This window comes from Protobothrops mucrosquamatus, unplaced genomic scaffold (assembly GCF_001527695.2).
Source record: "Protobothrops mucrosquamatus isolate PMUCROS unplaced genomic scaffold, P.Mucros_1.0 scaffold126, whole genome shotgun sequence".
NCBI classification, from domain to species: Eukaryota; Metazoa; Chordata; class Lepidosauria; order Squamata; family Viperidae; genus Protobothrops; species Protobothrops mucrosquamatus.
Genome location: NW_015386493.1, coordinates 965627 through 984591, shown reverse-complemented (window position 1 = coordinate 984591; position 18965 = coordinate 965627). Strand labels below are relative to the sequence as shown.

General features: G+C 38.2%; 1 protein-coding gene across 1 annotated transcript in view; it reads left to right on the top strand.

Moving 5' to 3' along the window:
- Positions 1-18965, top strand: part of TRIO (trio Rho guanine nucleotide exchange factor) — a 244272-nt gene that overhangs the window by 215436 nt on the left and 9871 nt on the right. Inside the window, exons 44-52 of the mRNA XM_015813007.2 lie at positions 558-608; positions 1825-1902; positions 3748-3939; positions 4914-5091; positions 6956-7710; positions 11589-11836; positions 12928-13066; positions 15095-15122; positions 17541-17703. Coding sequence (XP_015668493.2) covers positions 558-608; positions 1825-1902; positions 3748-3939; positions 4914-5091; positions 6956-7710; positions 11589-11836; positions 12928-13066; positions 15095-15122; positions 17541-17703 — 1832 coding nt within the window. The remainder of the gene's footprint in view (positions 1-557; positions 609-1824; positions 1903-3747; positions 3940-4913; positions 5092-6955; positions 7711-11588; positions 11837-12927; positions 13067-15094; positions 15123-17540; positions 17704-18965) is intronic.

The window sequence follows — 18965 nt, the reverse complement described above, 5'->3', positions numbered from 1 at the left end:
AGTAGTGAACTGTTAACTCTCTATCTAAGGCCAGAGAGTTCAGCTGAAAGGTGAGAAGATGTCAAATCATAACTTTATCAGCGTTGAATAAATAATAATGTTAATAAAATCAGAATATAGAAAGAAAATATTTGAGATATATACTGGAAGAATTCTGACCACTTTTAACTAAACCAGTGATTTGAGATCAGAAGGCAAAGGTCTTCATTTGGTAAAAATATAAATATTGAAAACCAAATAATTTTTTACTGGAAAATGCATTTTTCTGTTTTAAAAATGTATTTTCTAAGAAAATGGTGGTTCAGTATAGCAGATGGAAGACTAACTATTGCATTGATGTATCTGCAATCAAAGAGTCAGGAAACAGACAGTATTTTACTTTATTTTTACCATTAGAATTTTCTATCTGTTTCATTTTTTATGTCATTGTGGCTTCATAGAAAACCTATAAATGAATGGGGGATAAATATCTATTTTATTAGCTGCCATTTTTGAGGCAGAGGACTTTCCAGCTGTTTTAAACTGAAGATCTAATTCCATGGTGTGTTTTTTTACAGGATTTCCTCAAATACTCTAAAAAAGCTAATCTTGATACAACAGAATTAGAGGTACTTGAAAAAATGTTGCTTATTTTTAAAGTATATTTATGGTTTCAGACCAATAAAAATATTGCTTAAAACAATTCTAACACCATCTTAGTAAGTCTCAATAGCAATAACAATCTGGTACACATTTTCAGTATTATGACCAAGTCAGTGCTTTCCTCCCTACCCCTCTGTTCATAGAAATATGGTTATAGGTTATATCATTTCTATTCTGGAAGATGATAGTCAGATGACTTGAGATGACACTTCTAAAATGCATTTTAATGCACCCAAGGCAGTAGATGGCAACAATAGAATGCAGTTTGATTAGAAACTCTCTTTAGAAGTGTTATACTTCTTAATGTCCCAGTGTGTTTTACTTTAGCAATAAGACACCATTTTATCTTGGCACTCTTAAACCATTAGCCATGGATGTGCAGCTAAGCACAGGTGTTTGTGTGTGGTGGAGAGAGAGAGGGAGAGAGAGAGAGATTAAAATGCATTCATCTGAGGATAAACTCTTTATTCTCCAAGTCAGCATTTACCTCATGAGATGGAATTGAGGATAACTGGTTTCCTCGTTGCTCCTTTTGGCCTTCATATGATGAATTCAATTACTTTCCCCATCATTACTTAGATCCATTCAGATATATAATGCAGCATGCATTTAACTGCTTGGTACTTATTGGTACTGGCTGACTCATTAGTAAAGGAGCAAAAATCCAAATCAACCCTCCTCTCCTTCCCAGACACTGTAGCTTCATCCGGGTTGTATCTTCCTATCAGTGGTTGAAACCTAAGACTGTTCAGCATGCTGATCTACATCAGATAAAATGGCATTAGCTGTAGAGGGAGCAAAAGTTATAAATTGTCAACCCATCTATAAGGGGCTTCTAGAATTTTATTATGATGGAATACCACTTTCAGTTACATGCTGTACTTTCACTCCTCCCATTAACAGTGATTACAAGGTTCCTGGGCTCATAAAACTGACCATAACTCTGGCACTTAATTCTAAATAGTATATAACGGATATAGGAGAAAAATATAGTATCCATGACATAAAATCCTAACACTAGGTCTACAAAATCTTGTTTTAGTTACATTGATGGGGAGTAATGGAAGGTTGTAACAAATCTGGAGGATGCCTGGTTGTGGGGAAAATAACTTTAATGAATCTGATACATGTGATAGAGGGGGGTGCAACTAGTGCTCTAATTTCTCTCAATTTATTCAACAGAGAGCCGTAGAAGTAATGTGCATTGTTCCAAAACGGTGCAATGACATGATGAATGTTGGTCGTTTACAAGGATTTGATGTAAGTTCTTTTGGGTTTGTACTCTTTCTTTATAACAAATGTTTTTTACGATCAAATGGGAGGTTTTCATGAATGTTCTTGGCTGTTTCAAATTTCAGATTTTCTTGTAAAATCGAATTAAAATTCCTTGTCCAGTTACCTCCAGACTCAGGAATGTGATGTTGACTGAAAATCAGAGCCTTAGGATAGAAATCGTCCTAGAAAGCATGATCCTTTTTTCTAAAGGCTGGGCCCAGAATGTATTATTTGTCCATTTTCCTTCACTCTATTCTCTCAGGGACCTATTTTCGTTTGTTCTATCATAGTAGTTTTAGGAATTGTTTGACCAGAGTATGTAAAAATAATGTTTCTAGGTTTAGATCACATGCGCGGTAGATAAAGCTAGTGCAGATTATCCTTACACATGTGAAATTCAGTGAATGAGATAAGATGGGAACTTACTTTATGAACATACATGTTGCAGAGAGCTGAAGAGATTTATTGACAAATCTAGAATTCTGAGAAAAATTGTGTGATACAGATAATCCCCGAGTTATGAGCGTTCACTTAACACTCCTTCAAAGTTACGTGATGAACACCCCCTAGTGCTTATAAGCAAGTCCTGAAATTATGAATATTCTAGCATCACGGCAGTTGTTCGCCCTTACGAGCACCCACAGTGGCTCTGCAACATTCAACCTGGTTATTCCCTCCCTCCCCACCCCTGCCCCGGGCCTTCAATACTCACCCTGCGAAGATTGAGATCCTTCACTTTCTTGGCTGCTCCAAGCCTTTGGTGTGTTTGCAGAGAATGGAGGCCTAAAGTAATGGAAGATGACACAAGATCAATGGGGTGAGTTCTCACGCCACTGATCTTGCGTGATCTCATGGTACTTAGGCCTCTGTTCTCTGCAACAGAGAACAGAAGCGAAGTTGGGGGACGCTTCCACGTGCCTCCAGAGGCTGGATCGGGGCTCCGGAGGCCTTTTCCAGGCCACTGCGACCTGGATCTAAGTCCAGGGGATGCTTCCGCACACACCCACACCCATGGTCCGATCCGGGCTCTGGAGACGTTTTCCTGGCTGCTGTCGCTCAGATCTGAGGCCGGGGGACGTTTATGTAGCCCTCCGGTGGCTCGTTTCCAGGCAGCAGTGGCCTGGAAAAGGCCTCTGACGCCCAGACCGGGCCACAGGGAGCGCAGAAGCATTCCCCGGCCTCAGATCCGGGTGGCAGCATCCTGGAAAACGCCTCTGGTGCCCAGATCGGGCCATGGGGGGGCTGCGGAACTGTTCCCCTGGTATCAGATCCGGGAGGCAGCAGGAATCGCGGCAGAGAGGAGATGGATCTTTTCCAGGTGAGTCCGGCGCGGCAGGAAGGGAGGGGGAAGCATGAGGTATCTTAGTGGGTCGGGGAGGCCTTGAGGGACTGTTCCATCACTAGGCCCTCCATGGCCTTCCCCACCCTGAGATACCCCATGTTCACTTAACGAGCCGTGTGCGTTTTGAGTGATCTCATTTGAGTTATGAGTAGAATGGGCAGACTCCATTACACTCGTAACTTGAGGACTACCTGTATTATATAGAAAGAGCATTTCTGTTTCAGTGAAATTCTTTTCTTTTTGCATTTTTCTTCAGAGGTAATTCTTCTCATTTTACTCATAATTGGGGGGAATAAATTAATGTATTATTATTAATAAATGTAATAATACATTAATAAATTGGGAGGGATTGTACAAGCATGAAAGTGTGCTTGAACTGTAACTACTGTTTTACGTGAAACTAATAGTTTGGGTATTCAGCTAACAGCTATCTTTTTCAGTTGGTAACTAAAAATTTTAATTACATTTATTTTGATCCCTGTTTTTAGGGTAAAATCGTTGCACAGGGTAAGCTGTTGCTGCAAGATACATTCATGGTTACGGACCAAGATACAGGGCACTTGCCACGTTGCAAAGAAAGACGTGTCTTCCTCTTTGAGCAGATTGTGATATTCAGTGAGCCTCTCGATAAAAAGAAAGGTTTCTCCACACCAGGATTCTTATTTAAAAACAGTATCAAGGTATTTGTGTTTGTATGTTTGTGTTTTGACAATTGTACGATACACATAGAACTTTAATGACATTTTAATTCTATTTGATTCTCCTGTGACATTCATTTCTTGAGTTTGGAATAACCTCTAGCTCAAAAAAACATAATCAGGGAGGTGAGTTGAAATATCTCTTAGCTCTGAATACTTTCCATTCCGCGTTCTTTCCTGTTGATTTCCATCATTCTGACAATCACATCCAAAAAATGTCTATCCTTTAATTTATGACTGGCATATTTCTTAGGAACCAGAGGCCACATTTGACTCATGAAATGCTTTGTCCCATTCTTACCCCACATCCTTCAACTGTGTAATATGAGCTTCAGATTAAAAGGCTTGTGATTTGAACTAGTTATGATGCACAAATAGCCCAATAAAAACAAAATCTAGTTGCCTTTTGAAAAAGCACCTTTGGGACAACCATGATCTGGATGATTGAGAATCTCCATAAACACCCAATTAAAAAAAGTCAAAGCCAGATGCAAATTAGAATAGTTTAAAGATTTGTTAAATTTAGTTAACAAACAACCAGGCAGCGAAGCTTTGGTTAAACTGGGAAGGGATTGGGCTGATAACGTTTTTCAATTTTGTATCATGTAAATTTTTCCTATGACCTGTTTTATTGTATTGTTGAAAATAAAAGAGAGGAATTAATTTATTTTTTTCCCAAAAATATAAAATTATTGCTGTGCTGTCAAAGTTGTTGTATTTCAGTATTTGACAGGTAAGTAATTTATACTTGCAAGTGACTTGACTGTGTAGGCAGACAAATATTATTTGTTAATTATGCTATTGCAACCGTGCATCTTTTTCTTCAGTCAGGTATATAAAGGTCTGCAGTCACTAGTGATCAGTATAAATAGTGCTGTTAGCGTATATATTTAATCAAAACTAATAACACGAGGGTGGAAATCACTCTAAACTTCCTGCTTTCTGTCTAAATAAAGGTGAGTTGCCTTTGCTTGGAGGAAAATATAGACAACGATCCATGTAAATTTGCACTAACGTCAAGAGCAGGTGATGTCATGGAGACCTTTGTTTTGCATTCCACCAGTCCAGGAGTACGTCAAATGTGGATCCATGAAATCAACCAAATCTTGGAAAACCAGCGTAATTTTCTAAATGGTAAACCTTCTAATGTTTTATTGACATTTTTTGTTTCCAAACATTTGATGATCCAACTAAGTGGTAATGAATTAATCGTAATTTAACCATTTTAGTGAGCACATTATCAACCTATAGTTCCCTGGAGTTTTCCCATTTGCCTGATCTTTTTGAATCAGATATGTTCTGCCAGTTATTAACCAATCACTAATGTGTCCTTTATGCAATACATCAACTTCTTTAGTTATAATTGAATATAAGCTAGTCAGACATTTGAGCCAAACGCCAACTGCTTATTTTCAGGAACTGTCCAGTTTTTAATCCTTTTCGCTCATTTTTTAATCATTTCTGCTATAATTATTAGTTCTTCAATTTGATTTTTTTAATCCATCCAGCCCTTTTATTATAGGTTTATTGAATTTCTCATAGATCTGCCCAAACCTGAACTGTTGGTTTTTGGGTTTTTTTGGGTTTCCCATTTTCAAAATTTCTATTGCAATTTGGCTTTAGTAGAATCACCTTCGATCTGATTGAAATAGCTAATTTTGCTTAAATTGGGTGCCTCATGGGGTTAGTTTTGCCAGCTCCTGCTGTTATTTGTTGCTTTATGATTTCCAATGCTTTTTCAATTGTTCTGGGACTAAGCCAATGTTTTTTATTAGGCTTGTCTTGATTCCTACATAATTTTTGCTGTTTCGTGTTCTTCAAATTACTTGCATCTAATCTTAATTTCTTTATCTTGGCCTCGAGTCTGATTTTCCACTTTGGGAATGAATATGATTTTGTTTTGGGGTTCTCTAATTTTAGTACCCAGTTCCCCTGTAACCCCCACTGCTGAACTGGAGGCAGGATGATTGTCTCTTCGACAGATGTTATTTTCATCTTTGCAAGCACCTCATTAACCTCCTTCATTGGAGGTGCCAGGTCTTTTGGGGACACGGCTTTAAATGCTGGCAATCTTGTCTGCTGTTGTTAAATGAGATTGCAGGTCATTAAGCAAGGGCCTCCTTGCAACTTTCTGCTGGCTTCCAGCAACCAATTTCAAGGGGGAAGTCAGCAGGAAGTTGCAAATCCCAGGGGACTCACAACAAGCCAGCAGGCAGGAAAATGGCAGCTGCCAGGTGGGGGAGGTTGTGTGAGTAGTCAGCATAGCATGAATGCGAAGATCAGGGGATAGATGCTGTCAGATGGGGTGAGGGCACACAGGGAAGTGCGGGTGACCAGTATAAGTGCAGTAGCATAGGGGGTTGGCTGTCCCAGGCAGGAGAGGGTGTGTGAGTAACCAGTGCAATGCCAGGGCAAGCACGGCAGGCTGTGGGTGGCTGCTGCCTGGTGGAGGAGCTGTCCCGGAGCAACTTGCAACCTTCCCTTCTGGCTTTCCCATTTACTTTGTTTTGAGAAGGTTGCAAATGGTGACCACGTGACCACAGGACACTGCAGCCAACATAAATGTATGTTGTTTTATTATTATCATTTTGTAGTAACTATCAAAGTGTAGGTGAGGTACTAGAGAGGAACATAATGTTTTATACAGTGCAGGCTTTGGTCTTTAGTTAATTATGTATTTTTCATGACTATATTTTTATCCTTTTGACTTGCATGGTAAGGCATTTGTATGTATAAAAACATGTTGCATTGGAAGTCAGACAAGAATGTTGTTCATCCTTTTTCTTTCTGTTCTTTTGCTGGCTAGTGGGCTATTTCTCCATCGAAAGAAGGATATAAACGCTGTTTCACAGATGATGTAAGCCTTGCCAATCGAAACCACTGCTTATTGTCAACCGGCCAAATTTAGTTTGCAGTAGGAAAGACTGCTTTACATCAGCAGGAAAGACTGCTTTACATCAGCTTTCATTTTTATGTGATTCTTTTTTTCTTATTGCAGCCTTGACATCACCTATTGAGTACCAGAGGAACCATAGTGGTCCTGGAGGCAGCAGCACTAGCAACAACAGTGGCCCTAGCACCTGCACTGGAATCCCCAGCTCCAGCCGTAGCAGGCCTTCCCGGATCCCGCAGCCGGTCCGACACCACTCCCCAGTCCTGGTCTCCTCTGCCACTTCAGTCCAAGCAGAGGCAGACAAGATGTCAGGTATGTCCATTCACAATTCCTCCCTGCCTCCCCACACCACCACTCTAGAGGCTGGCTTTAGCCAGGCAGGCAGGCATCCGTCCAGTATACAGCAGAATGGTCCGGAAACAGAGAAGATCCCCAAGATGAAAGCAATGGAAAGCCCCCGGAAGACATCGGGAAGTCCTTGTGGCTCGGCAGATTCAGATCAAAGGGAATGCCGTGGGAATTCAGAGGAGAACCGTTCAAGGAGCAACGTAGGATCGCTGACACTGGGAAAATCAAGACCAGGAGCCATCTCTCCAATAAACTCTCCTTCTACAATGACTTTCCCATCTCCTTTTGGAAAGGAAAATTTTACACCCAGCAGCCCCCTGCAGAAGGGCTCCTTTTGGAGCTCCATCCCAGCATCCCCTGTCAGCCGGCCAGGCTCCTTCACTTTCCCTGGGGACAGTGACTCCCTCCAGCGCCAGGTCCACCGCCATTCTTCACACAGCAAGGACACAGACCGCATGAGCACTTGTTCCTCGACCAGCGAGCAATCAGTACACTCCACCCAGAGTAACGGGGTAAGAGCCGGAGCACTTCTATCCTGCGAGCTCTTCTAAAAATCTTCCCATCTCCCCTTCTTGTGCGTGACCATCATATCTCCATACTAACTTCTGGCTCTCCAGCGCTGTATCACTGCTCTGCAATAATAATCAGTTATGCTCCAACTTTTTCTATCCAAATTTTGGTAGAAACGTTATCTGTGTGTGTATACAGAAGACACAGGCTTGCAGTATGTATACAGATACACAGAAAAAAACGTTCTAACTCTTCATTCTGCTGAAAAAAAAATATCTGCTAGCCTGGTTTCTACTAACTTTGCTCTTCGCTTTCTTTCGTCTAACATGAAGGCACAAATTTAACATGCTGTGCACAGCCACCATGGTGGAGCTCAATTCATGCAACTTCTATATTTCCATGGCAGACTTGTTCAGGGTTTCCTCTTCCTCCTCTCTTCAGATACAAGCACAACAGTTATTCTTTCAGTGTCGATGAAAAGTTGGAAGAACTTTTGAAGAACTCAGCATATTGCTGATCCAGACTCCAGCCCATTCTGTTTCCAACAGCAAGCCTGCGAGATGTATCTGGGAAGCTCACAAACAGGGCTTGAATTCAACCCTGTTGTTTCTGTTATCTGGCATTCTGATGAACACAGAGGTTTTCTTTAACTGCCACTCTGAGTTCTTTTTTTATTTCAATTGAATTGCAACATTCTGTTAACTTTAAAAGTTCAGTTAACGTTTTGCTATCTTTAAAATGGGGGAAAGAATCTTCCATTCTTTAAAAAAAAAGATCCTAAGTGCTGTCAAATGCACACATTGTAGCACTATCCATAACCAGTCTATATATTTTTAGCTGCATCACTTATCTATCTTAAGTGTTTAAAAAGCTACCGATATATAGTAGAATAATTTCAGATTCAGTTTGTAGCTGCTCCACTATTTGGTTTGCAAGGGAATGGCATGGTGGTCTGCCAACAAAATCTACAGCTTCTGTTTTGGACTTCTGTTCGAATATACAACATGTCATTCAAAGGAGACCTGAGCATTAAAAAAAAAAAGACACTGCTCATGGGGAATGTGATGGGTACATATCAACTCTTGTCCTTTCCCTGGTTCAGTGTATTGTACAATTTACAGCTCCTTTTACAGCTTCTGCACACCATTAGTTATATCTGACATGGCCTTCAGAAATGTTATTGCAAGCATGCACTACCCATTTTTTTTTAACAATATAGCACTGTCCTGATTCTTCTTCTTTCACTTACTAGAGCGTAGCTTTAGGATCGAAACTTCTGCTTTGCATGTATCCTCTTGTTTCCAACTCCTCTTGTTATTCTGTTAATTTAATTGGACTGCAGAATGCTTTTTTAATTGTTTTCTTAGGAAAACGTCAGCTTGGCAGCCAGTGTAAATAGGCTGTTAGGCTGTTGCAAGTAAAGATAATGTGTATTATTAATGCAAAGAATCAAAGGGAAAGTATCAAAAAATTAACTGGGGAAATGTGATTTGAAGCAAATTTCCCATTTTATAAGAAAACCAGGGTTTTGGATTCAAAGACGTGCAGATATGTAGAGCAAATTACAGAATTTATATCTTAATGTTTAAAAGTAACAACAGTTATTAAGAGATTGCCTAGAAACAAAATGCTGTTTACAATAAAGTATGCCTTTAGTTCTTGGTAGAAGACTTTACATTTGTTACACAAGCAACACTTGAGATTAAAAAAAAACTAGTCACTTTTCCTTATTAGTAGTTTCCCTTGTTTAAATTTTTTTCACAGGACATCTGTTCTGATAAAGAAGCAACATCCTTCTTCCAGGTCAGTGGATGGCAACATCCAATCTGCAAATCACTGTTTGCAGGACTTGTGGATCTAATTAAATTAGCCTAACATTTAATCTTGAACAGTCAAAATGCCTGAGTACATAAGTTGAGCATGGAAAGTCATTGGCAAGAGCAATGCCAATTGCAGGAAATTATGCTGTAAGTTTCTAAGATCCAAGAATGTTACAAGGTTTAAAAAGCTGTATGTGGACTTAATTAAATAGTTCTGATCTAAGGTCCTAGCTTCTTAAATGACTCCAGTTTCCTAAAAAAAATTCTAGCTTTTACAATAGTTTTTAATGCTTGGATCTTGATTTTTTTTTTAGCCATAGTTATAGCTGAAAAGTCTTTCAGCTGTTGTAGCTGAAAGAAAAAGGGTTCATTGTATGTCCATTTATTAAGAAGCATCTTAAATCCTATTTAAGATACAGCTTAATAAATAACCAGTTCTTTGTTTTGAACACAATGAAAAGGTATGTAATCAGGATTGCAGAATCAGAATCTGTGTATAAGGAAGAAGTGAGTTGGCTTGATACTCATTTCCAATTTCTGAGGATATTTAGAGATTTTTTAAATCTCTGAAACACCCTGCTCTTGATACTTTAGTAATACTAAAAAGTTTTCATTACCTCCAAAGGAAAAACTTTTGATTTTTTAATGTGTGAAGGCTTGCCCTTTGCAAAAGCAAGTGCTCAGGTTTCCCAGAATAACCATTCAGATAATTTCTGTAGTCATGAGATCATTGCTGAATATAACATATAACCTTAATTAAATGACACTAGGTATATATGAAGTTGTCTCAAACTGAATGACATCATGTGTTGGTTTAGCAAGTCAGCAAATCTAACTGACAGTAGCTCTTCATGGTTTCAAATAAAAATATTTTCTGATTTTATCTGAAAATGTCCAGGACTACACTTGAGAATTTTTGCATGCAAAAAGATGCATTTTCCTCTCTGCAATTATAAATGATCATTTCAGATATGACTGTTCAAATACATCTACATAGATGTACTATATAACCAAACAGTCTTATATTGTTATCATATCTAACAATATATTATTATTATTATTGGAGACCCCTATTGCTCGAAGGCTGTGGCTAAGAGTAATTTAATTTAAGACAATCTTCCGAAATGTATACAATATATAAGATTTTGACCACGTATTCTAGAATGTCCTGCTGAACCACAAAAAACAGTTAGGAAGCCATTTGAGGCTTTGGTGGCACAGTGGTTAGAATGTAGTATTACAGGCTAACTCTGCATTCCCTCTGCCAGCAGTTCGATCCTGACTGGCTCAAAGTTGACTCAGCCTTCCATCCTTCCGAGGTCGGTAAAATGAGGACCCAGATCATTGAGGACAATATGCTGACTCTGTAAACTGATTAGAGAGGGCTGTAAAGCACTATGGAGCAGTATATAAGTCTCAGTGCTATTGTTGTTTAGGCCCTGGCATTGGCTCCAGCCTTTCCAGTGTGTTGCTTTGCAGAAGATAGATTATAACTCCCGCTTTCCCAGGGCATTATTCTAAATATTTGGAGAAGTGCAGTACGTTGGGGAAAGTTACGTCACACTATTAAAAGGGAACTTAATCCACCCTTAGGAAACCCAGGAAATCATCGGCCTACTTTATCATTGTATTTAGCCATTTAGAGTCCCATCTGATACAGCAATTAGCCTGGAATCCGAGGCTCCTGTATCCTACTAGGAGGAAGTACAGTGAATCACTTCTACTTCAGTCATCTGCTTTCACTTTAAAATGAAAATAAGAAATGCAAGCATACCATGCTGCAACTCCACAAGGAAGTTAATTATTATACTAACAGAAAGATAATATAATTGCCCTTAGTAATAGAAAAATAGAATATTGTCTTCATACTGATAAATCTTGTTGCAGAGGTACTTAGATAACAGCACTCAATTTCATTATTTAACATCCCACTGTCATGTCGCTGCTTATAAGGTAACAGCCTTTTATTCTGTCATATTGTTTTCTATTTGTGTGCATTATCAACTTTTTCCTCCTTTTTCTTCTCTCTTTCTCTCTCTACCTAACTGGTTCTTCTATAGAGTGAAAGTAGCAGCAGTAGCAATATCTCCACCATGCTGGTGACACACGATTATACGGCAGTGAAGGAGGATGAGATTAATGTCTACCAAGGAGAAGTCGTGCAAATTTTAGCCAGCAACCAACAGAACATGTTTTTGGTGTTCCGAGCCGCCACTGATCAGTGTCCTGCAGCTGAGGGCTGGATCCCCGGCTATGTCCTGGGACACACCAGTGCAGTCACTATTGATAACTCTGATGGAACAATGAAGTAGGTGTAATGCATGCTTCTTTGATGACTTCGTTAGTTTGCAATAGCAATGGAGTCCTATAGTAGCTTAGTGATATAAACTTTTCTAGGCGGGATCCAGTTCTCAGATATATAAAATGGGCTCCTATTTATTTTTACAATACAAATAAAAACTACAAAATAAGTATTTTACTAAAATAAATATTTTACTTAGAAAGGCTGATTTAATGAAGGATAATATTTAACATTATTTCTCTAAAGTCATGGTAAAACATACATTGTTCTCAAGATATTTCTTGTCCTATCCACTGTGTATCAGCTAGGGGTCAAAAGTTACAACACTTTGGAAAACTCCAATTGAAAGCTTCAGTGGCTGCTGATATTATCTATTTTTTGTCTTTCTTTTTCTTTCTTTCTTTCTTTCTTTCTTTTTTCTATCTATCTATCTATCTATCTATCTATCTATCTATCTATTTATCTATCCAGCCTTTATTATTTTTTACAAATAACTCAAGGCATTGAACGTATCCAACACCCTTCTCTCCTCTTTTCTCCACAACAAGAACCCTGTGCATGAGTTGGACTGAGAGAGAGTGACTGACCCAAGGTCACCCACTGGCTTTCATGGCTAAGGTGGGACTTGAACATATAGCATCTTGTTTTCTAGCCTGGTGCCTTAACTATTGGACCAAACTAGCTCTCTCAGCATGTTTTATAATCTCTAACTTGTTACCACCAAGTAACATCTCTTTTATCTCCAAATTGCTGGATAAGGTTAACATATCTCAAAAGTCTATGCCCATCGTAGTATAGTTAGGGACACTGTATCCCTTAGCTACCTCACAAATCGTCAAAAAAACTAAAAGCATAGCTGCAGTTTACTAACTTGCAAATTGCCCTTATTTTACAATGATGTTAGAAATCATATATTTCATAAAGTGACAATTAAAAGTACCTCATAATCGCATTAAATAACTGTTCTCACTGTCATTTGAAGTGGGCTTCTCTTTTCTTCCCAGGTTTCTTTTCCTCTACGTTGATTTAAAACATTTTCCCCCCAATCAAAGCCATCCACAGGAAGGTAATCACAATCTGTTATGTTCTGGTTTCAGGAAGTCGTCATCTTGGCACACAGCACTCCGCCTAAGGAAAAAATCTGAGAAAAAAGACAAAGACGGCAAAAGGGAAGGCAAATTAGAAAATGGTTACCGTAAATCTAGAGATGGACTCGCCAATAAGGTTTCCGTGAAGGTATTTCTTCCTGACATTACATTTGTAAATACTTATACTTGAAAAATGTTAAAAACTTTTAATTTATAAAACATGGGATAAATTTTGCCAATATTTCCTGGAAAAAAAATAGCAAAAGGATACAAATCCAGACTAACATTCCTTTATTGCACGATGAAAAAGTTGATAATTCCATTCTCAACATACAAAAGGAAATCTCAGTTTCAATTGATTATCAAGAGCATTCATCGTGATAACAAAAAATAAAAAAAATAAAAACAGGCACAGTTTTAATAGTATAGCTAGGTTTGTAACTCATTTTATGAGGGATAGCTATATCCACTAGCATGAAAATCTTATAGGCTGGAGTAACTAAAATTATTAGTGTGAGTACCATACCATTGTGCTGTCTAAATTAATTTAGCATGAACTTCAAGATTAGTTAAATCTTTTTGATGTTTTGGGTATAATCCAATTCCTATATGGGGTGAAAGAAGCTGAATCTCTTAAAGGTTTCATTCTGACCGATTAGGTGTCTGAAATGAGATTGGTAATATTGTAATACTGATCTGGTAAGCCACAATTAATCTTTTAAGAATTAATTAATTAAGAATTTATAACTTCAAATGTCATTTCTTGACTTTGATTCCATGAAAATGCCTCCACTTGTTTTTTAATGTACAATTTAGTGAATTTGGGATGATTGGTGCCACACTCCTTCTCTGCTGTGGGGTTCATTTTTTATTTGTCTTTGTTTCTTCAAAATAATGTAATCCCAATAACCCAGGGATATCTCTAAAGTATTATCACTAACCTTTTTTTCTTTTCTTCTTTTTTTTCACCTAATTTTTTTTATATGTATCTAAATTAATGTGACCATGTGAGATATGGGGAGATAGTCACTTTGTTAATATTTACTGAAATAAGCAATAATTTGTTTTAAAGAATTTATAGTGGTTTATAAACATGGTCCCTTAATATTGCATCATATCTGTGAAGTATCAATCTCTGCATTCAGTGGTACTTAATATATATTAATAAACGGGCTTTAACACATTGTAACTCTCTGCCCACAGCAGTTCTGGAGGGCCCCTGTGGACAAGCGGGCATTGAAACTACAGCTCATATCCTGTTGTATTGCCCCCCTCTAAAGGGGCTCACAGACTCATAACAACTTACCTGATTAAATATATTGGAAACTCTGATCATTTTATGTAAAACTACTATTGTCAGATCAGTACGATTCAGTTTCTCTGAACATAGCTAAGATTTTTTATAGTCTCTGTAAAATTAGGCAGACTTTGGTCACCCATTGATTTCACCATCAAATGTAATACATTACTGTGCCCTGGGTCTGTTCAGTTCTGTTCAGCTTTGCTTTATTTAAATTTTTAATTTTTTTGCTTGTCCATGAGCGTATTAAAGATTGAATTAAATATTAATAAATCTGTTACTATTATAGGTGAAGAATTTCCTAGGGCTAAAACTCCAGACTTTCTTTAGTTCAGTTTATTATATCTGTACCACCCAAATCCCCGTCTTTCAGTTCCTCCGTTCCTCTAGAATATAAACTGAGAGAGTACCCAATCAAATATAATTTGTAAAAGGTTACATTGCAACTGCACATATATTTGAATTTGTAATGATACCTTGGAGAAATTTTCAGTTGGGTTCATGATCAAATAGGATGCGTTTAGAATGTGTCCTCAGCTGTCTTGATACTCATGGGATATATAGCATAATTTGAATAGCTAACCAAACACTAGTTCGTTAGGTTGAGGTGTTGTCAGACACAAGAAATCGGGAGTCGGGGTTGGATCCAAAATTAGTAAAAGTTTATTCCATGTTTCTTTTAAACATGCACCTGAATTACTAATGGTCAAGGAAAATTGGCGGTACTTAAGTCAACAGAAAGGCTCAGCCTATAATTTCCTGCATAAGTTTTGTTTTTGATTCTTGGCTTGCTATAATGTTAAACTTTTTTTGTTCTTAAGGACGGACATTCTGCAAAAATTTTTGTAATGCTAATTCTATTCTTCTCCTTTTCAGCTTCTCAACCCCAACTATATTTATGATGGTAAGTTGAGATTTATAAAATTGTAGTTTCACTATAAAAATGTCATTGATATATATTAAACCATCAGACAAGTAGCAAAGTGATACAACCCTTTTAAACTAGTTTATTTATTCTATTAAGGATGTGCCGATCATCCAAAATCTTCTCCATGTCATACACATGTATTCATTTAGTACGCAGCTTTGCATATTGCATTTTTTTTTTAAAAATCAATTGTTTCAAATTAATTAACAAAAGAAAAAGAATACATGCAGAACTATTAACAAAAAAAGAGAAGACAACAACCAGTTCTTATGCAAAAAGTCTACATTTCTTTGGTATGCAATCACTTAAAGCAGAGTTCCCCAATATTTCAGGCTTTGCGGACCGGTGGGGGGAGAGGATAGTTTGCACAAGTGGCCAGGAAGGGCGTGCTCACGCACAGTTCCATTTGTGCAAGGAGCACGCACGTGTGCCTGGTACTTGCACAAATGGAACATGTGCACACACACTCACATGCTGCTCATGCAAGTGAGGGTGTGTGTGCGTGTGCTTGCCGGGTGTTTCCACAGCTCAGTTGCAAACCCCAAATGGCCCACTAGTGGGCCATGACCCACAGGTTGGGTCATTAAGTAATTAAGTAATTACTTAATTAAGTAGTTAAGGCAGATAAAATTCTAATAAATAAATGAAAAATAAATAAACATGTTCATGTGCCACTCTCCTAAATATGTAACGTTTTGTACACATCTTTCGCATATATCTCTTGTAATGAGTATAACATATAAGAGTGTATATTAGCAACCACATAGATGATTTTTCCCATGATGATCTGTTCCTAACCTGGTCTTTCAGGTACTCTTATTACCGCTGTAACTAAGTCCATCCACCTTGGTACTGGTCATCCTTTTCTTCTTGTTGTTTTCACCTTTCCTGGCATAACAGTTTTCTCTAGATTGCTATTCCTTCACATAAGCTGTTGAAAGTAGGATAATTTGAGCCTGGTCAGTTGTGTCTCAAGCAAGAGCTCTGGATTCATTTGTTTTAAGGTCCATTTCTTAGTTTTCTAGGTTATCCATGGTATTCTCAATAATTCCCTATCTTACCCAAATTCAACAGTGCTAATACTCTTCCTAGCCTGTTCTCCAAAGCCCAACTTTTGCTTCCATAGAGTGTCATAGAGAATGCCACTGCTTGCACAATTCTGGTCTTTATAGATGTAGACACATTACAGCACATTAATCTTTTCCAAGTATTCACAGCTGCTCTACCAAGTGCTAGTCTGTAATATATTTCTTGACTGCTTGTTCCTTTACTATTGATGGTTGATTCTAAAAGGCAGAAATTATCCACATTAATATCTTCATTGTCAATGTTATATTTTCTATCCATATGGTTTCCTTGGTAAAAAGATAGGTGTGGTTTATCATTGCCTACTCCCACACCATATGAGCTGATGCCTTTTCCATTATTGCTAAAGTGACTGGCCTTCGCCATCTTCCAATCTTGCGGATGCCCAATATAGAGGTCTTCTTGCTTTAGCTGGAAATTAGGATGAAGTTGGGCAATCCTGCTGGAAAAATATATTCTCCAGGCATACATTTCTGTTATTCTTGGCTCACCCCTCCATGAACACCACCTCCAGGGGGAAGGGAAAGTGGAATGGATTGCTTCAAGTAGGAGTTTGAGGAAAATACTTTAAAATGCTTCCATATTTTTATCTGCATCAGAAAAGTCTCTGTTCTACTTGCTACACTAGCAATATAGTCTCACTGCTTTATATGATATTCATGTATTGATGCATAAATTGCCTTAAAGACTCTCAATCTAGTTTATTTAGTTTTGTTATGCTGCAGTTCTGTTTTATGGAGTCTTGCTTGTCAAGATTCAATACACATTTTGCTTCTTATGGTATCCTACTGTCCTATAATCACACATTTTCTTCCTTGAAAAAATATTAAAGGCAGGATAATATTGAAGCATATATATTTTGGCCTCTTTGGATTTTATGCTCACACTTATATTTTTCCATTCAGAAGCTTCAGACTTCTACATTCCCCCTTCGCCCACACCCTGTTTAGAGAAATGCATTTCCAAGCCTAGGGACAATCTCAAATCACTGTACAGTCTTCCACCGGTATATTATTTCTTGGTGAAAAAAGTGTGCAACCTACTGCGAATTAAATATCTAAACTATGCAGTATTCTGGAGAAGAAAGCATACATGCATTCAAAGTGATGTGTATATTCAGCGATCGATGAATAGAAAGGTGGGGTATAAATGTCTAAGTAAACACGTTGTTTAAAATCATATTTTGTTTCGGTTGTGATGCAGAGGTAGCATGTGTATCATCTCAAAATTGTATGAATATACTGAAATGTTGTCAACAAGGCAGTGGTCTCTCTTCGTCTTTAACGGCAACTATTTCCTTTTTCACAGTTCCCCCAGAATTTGTAATACCATTAAGTGAGATGACGTGTGAGACAGGAGAGACTGTCATTCTTAAATGCAAGGTCTGTGGTCGTCCCAAAGCTTCAATCACTTGGAAAGGTCCTGATCATAACATATTGAGCAATGACAGCCATTACAGCATCTCTTGCAGGTACTGGGCTTCTCTTCACCGCGACTTGTATCATATTGGAAGGAGATTGCAAGTGTGGGGAAGTGTAAGCAAATGTAACGGGTTTGACTTTGCCTGTCCCCATCCTAGTTCCTTCAGTATTGTGCCTCTACACTTAGAGGCACCCACCTCCCATAACAGCACTTGTCTCGTTTATTTACTTAACTATTATTCACTTTTTAAATAATTTTAATATTAGAAGAATGCTCAGTGCTTCAAAGTCAAGGACTGCCTACGCCACTTTTATAATCATAAACTGCTTGTAGGTCCAGCATGTACCCAGACATTTGTCAATATCATGGGCCATTCAAACCATTTCTTTATTTCAAAGAAAAGAAGAATATAAGTGACTTTCAGCCTCACTAAACAGACTAGTACATTTACAGGAAGGCTACAATCTCTATTGAGGTTGGCTATATTTATAATAACACAGTCTTGTCTGATTGTGCTGTACCTCCTCTTCCTTCCTTTAGTTCAGTTTATTACATTATCCCTTCCTCAGTTATCCAGGGGACTTAAAGACTGCCAGAGACTCATCTAGGTTCCCAATCAAAAGGATAGCATGTCATTTTTAGTTGTTTTCCCTCAGTCACGAAGTAGTTCAAAGGGAGGTTGGGCAACAGAGATTGTAGTGCTGTTGCAGAAGAACGATCAGGGGGTTCTGCAACCATGTGCATTCACCTCGCGTACGTTGACCCGCGCAGAGCGAGGGTGGGCAATCTGGGAAAAAGAGGTGTTTGCCATGAGGTGGGCATTGGCACAGAGGAGGGCTTGATACAAACTACACTGAAATAGTTATAGAGTATTAAGCAGATTGTTTATATTTTAGGGTCAGTGGCTTTTCTGTGAACTGCATTTTGCTTGGAAGAAAAAAATATAAATTTAAAGACTGTCTTATTTATTTATTTATTAAATTTATATACCGCCCTATCTCCCTTATGGGACTCAGGGCGGTGAACAGGCGATACTAAAAACCACAATAATAAATAAATAGTTTCTGTGCTAAAATCGAATTAAATAAATTAAAAGAGCCTTGAGTTTATCACAGCGGCAGCTCAGGAGTTCTTGGCTTCCATGACGGCCTTGGACTTGACCCAATTAGTACGTGCCCCCACTCACATAGGAGGGCACACACTGGATCTAATTTTTGTCTCCGGTCAGTGGCAAAATGATCTGGAAACAGGGGAGGTAATTACTGAGCCTCTGTCATGGTCAGATCATTTACTCCTGAAGATGGACTTCCG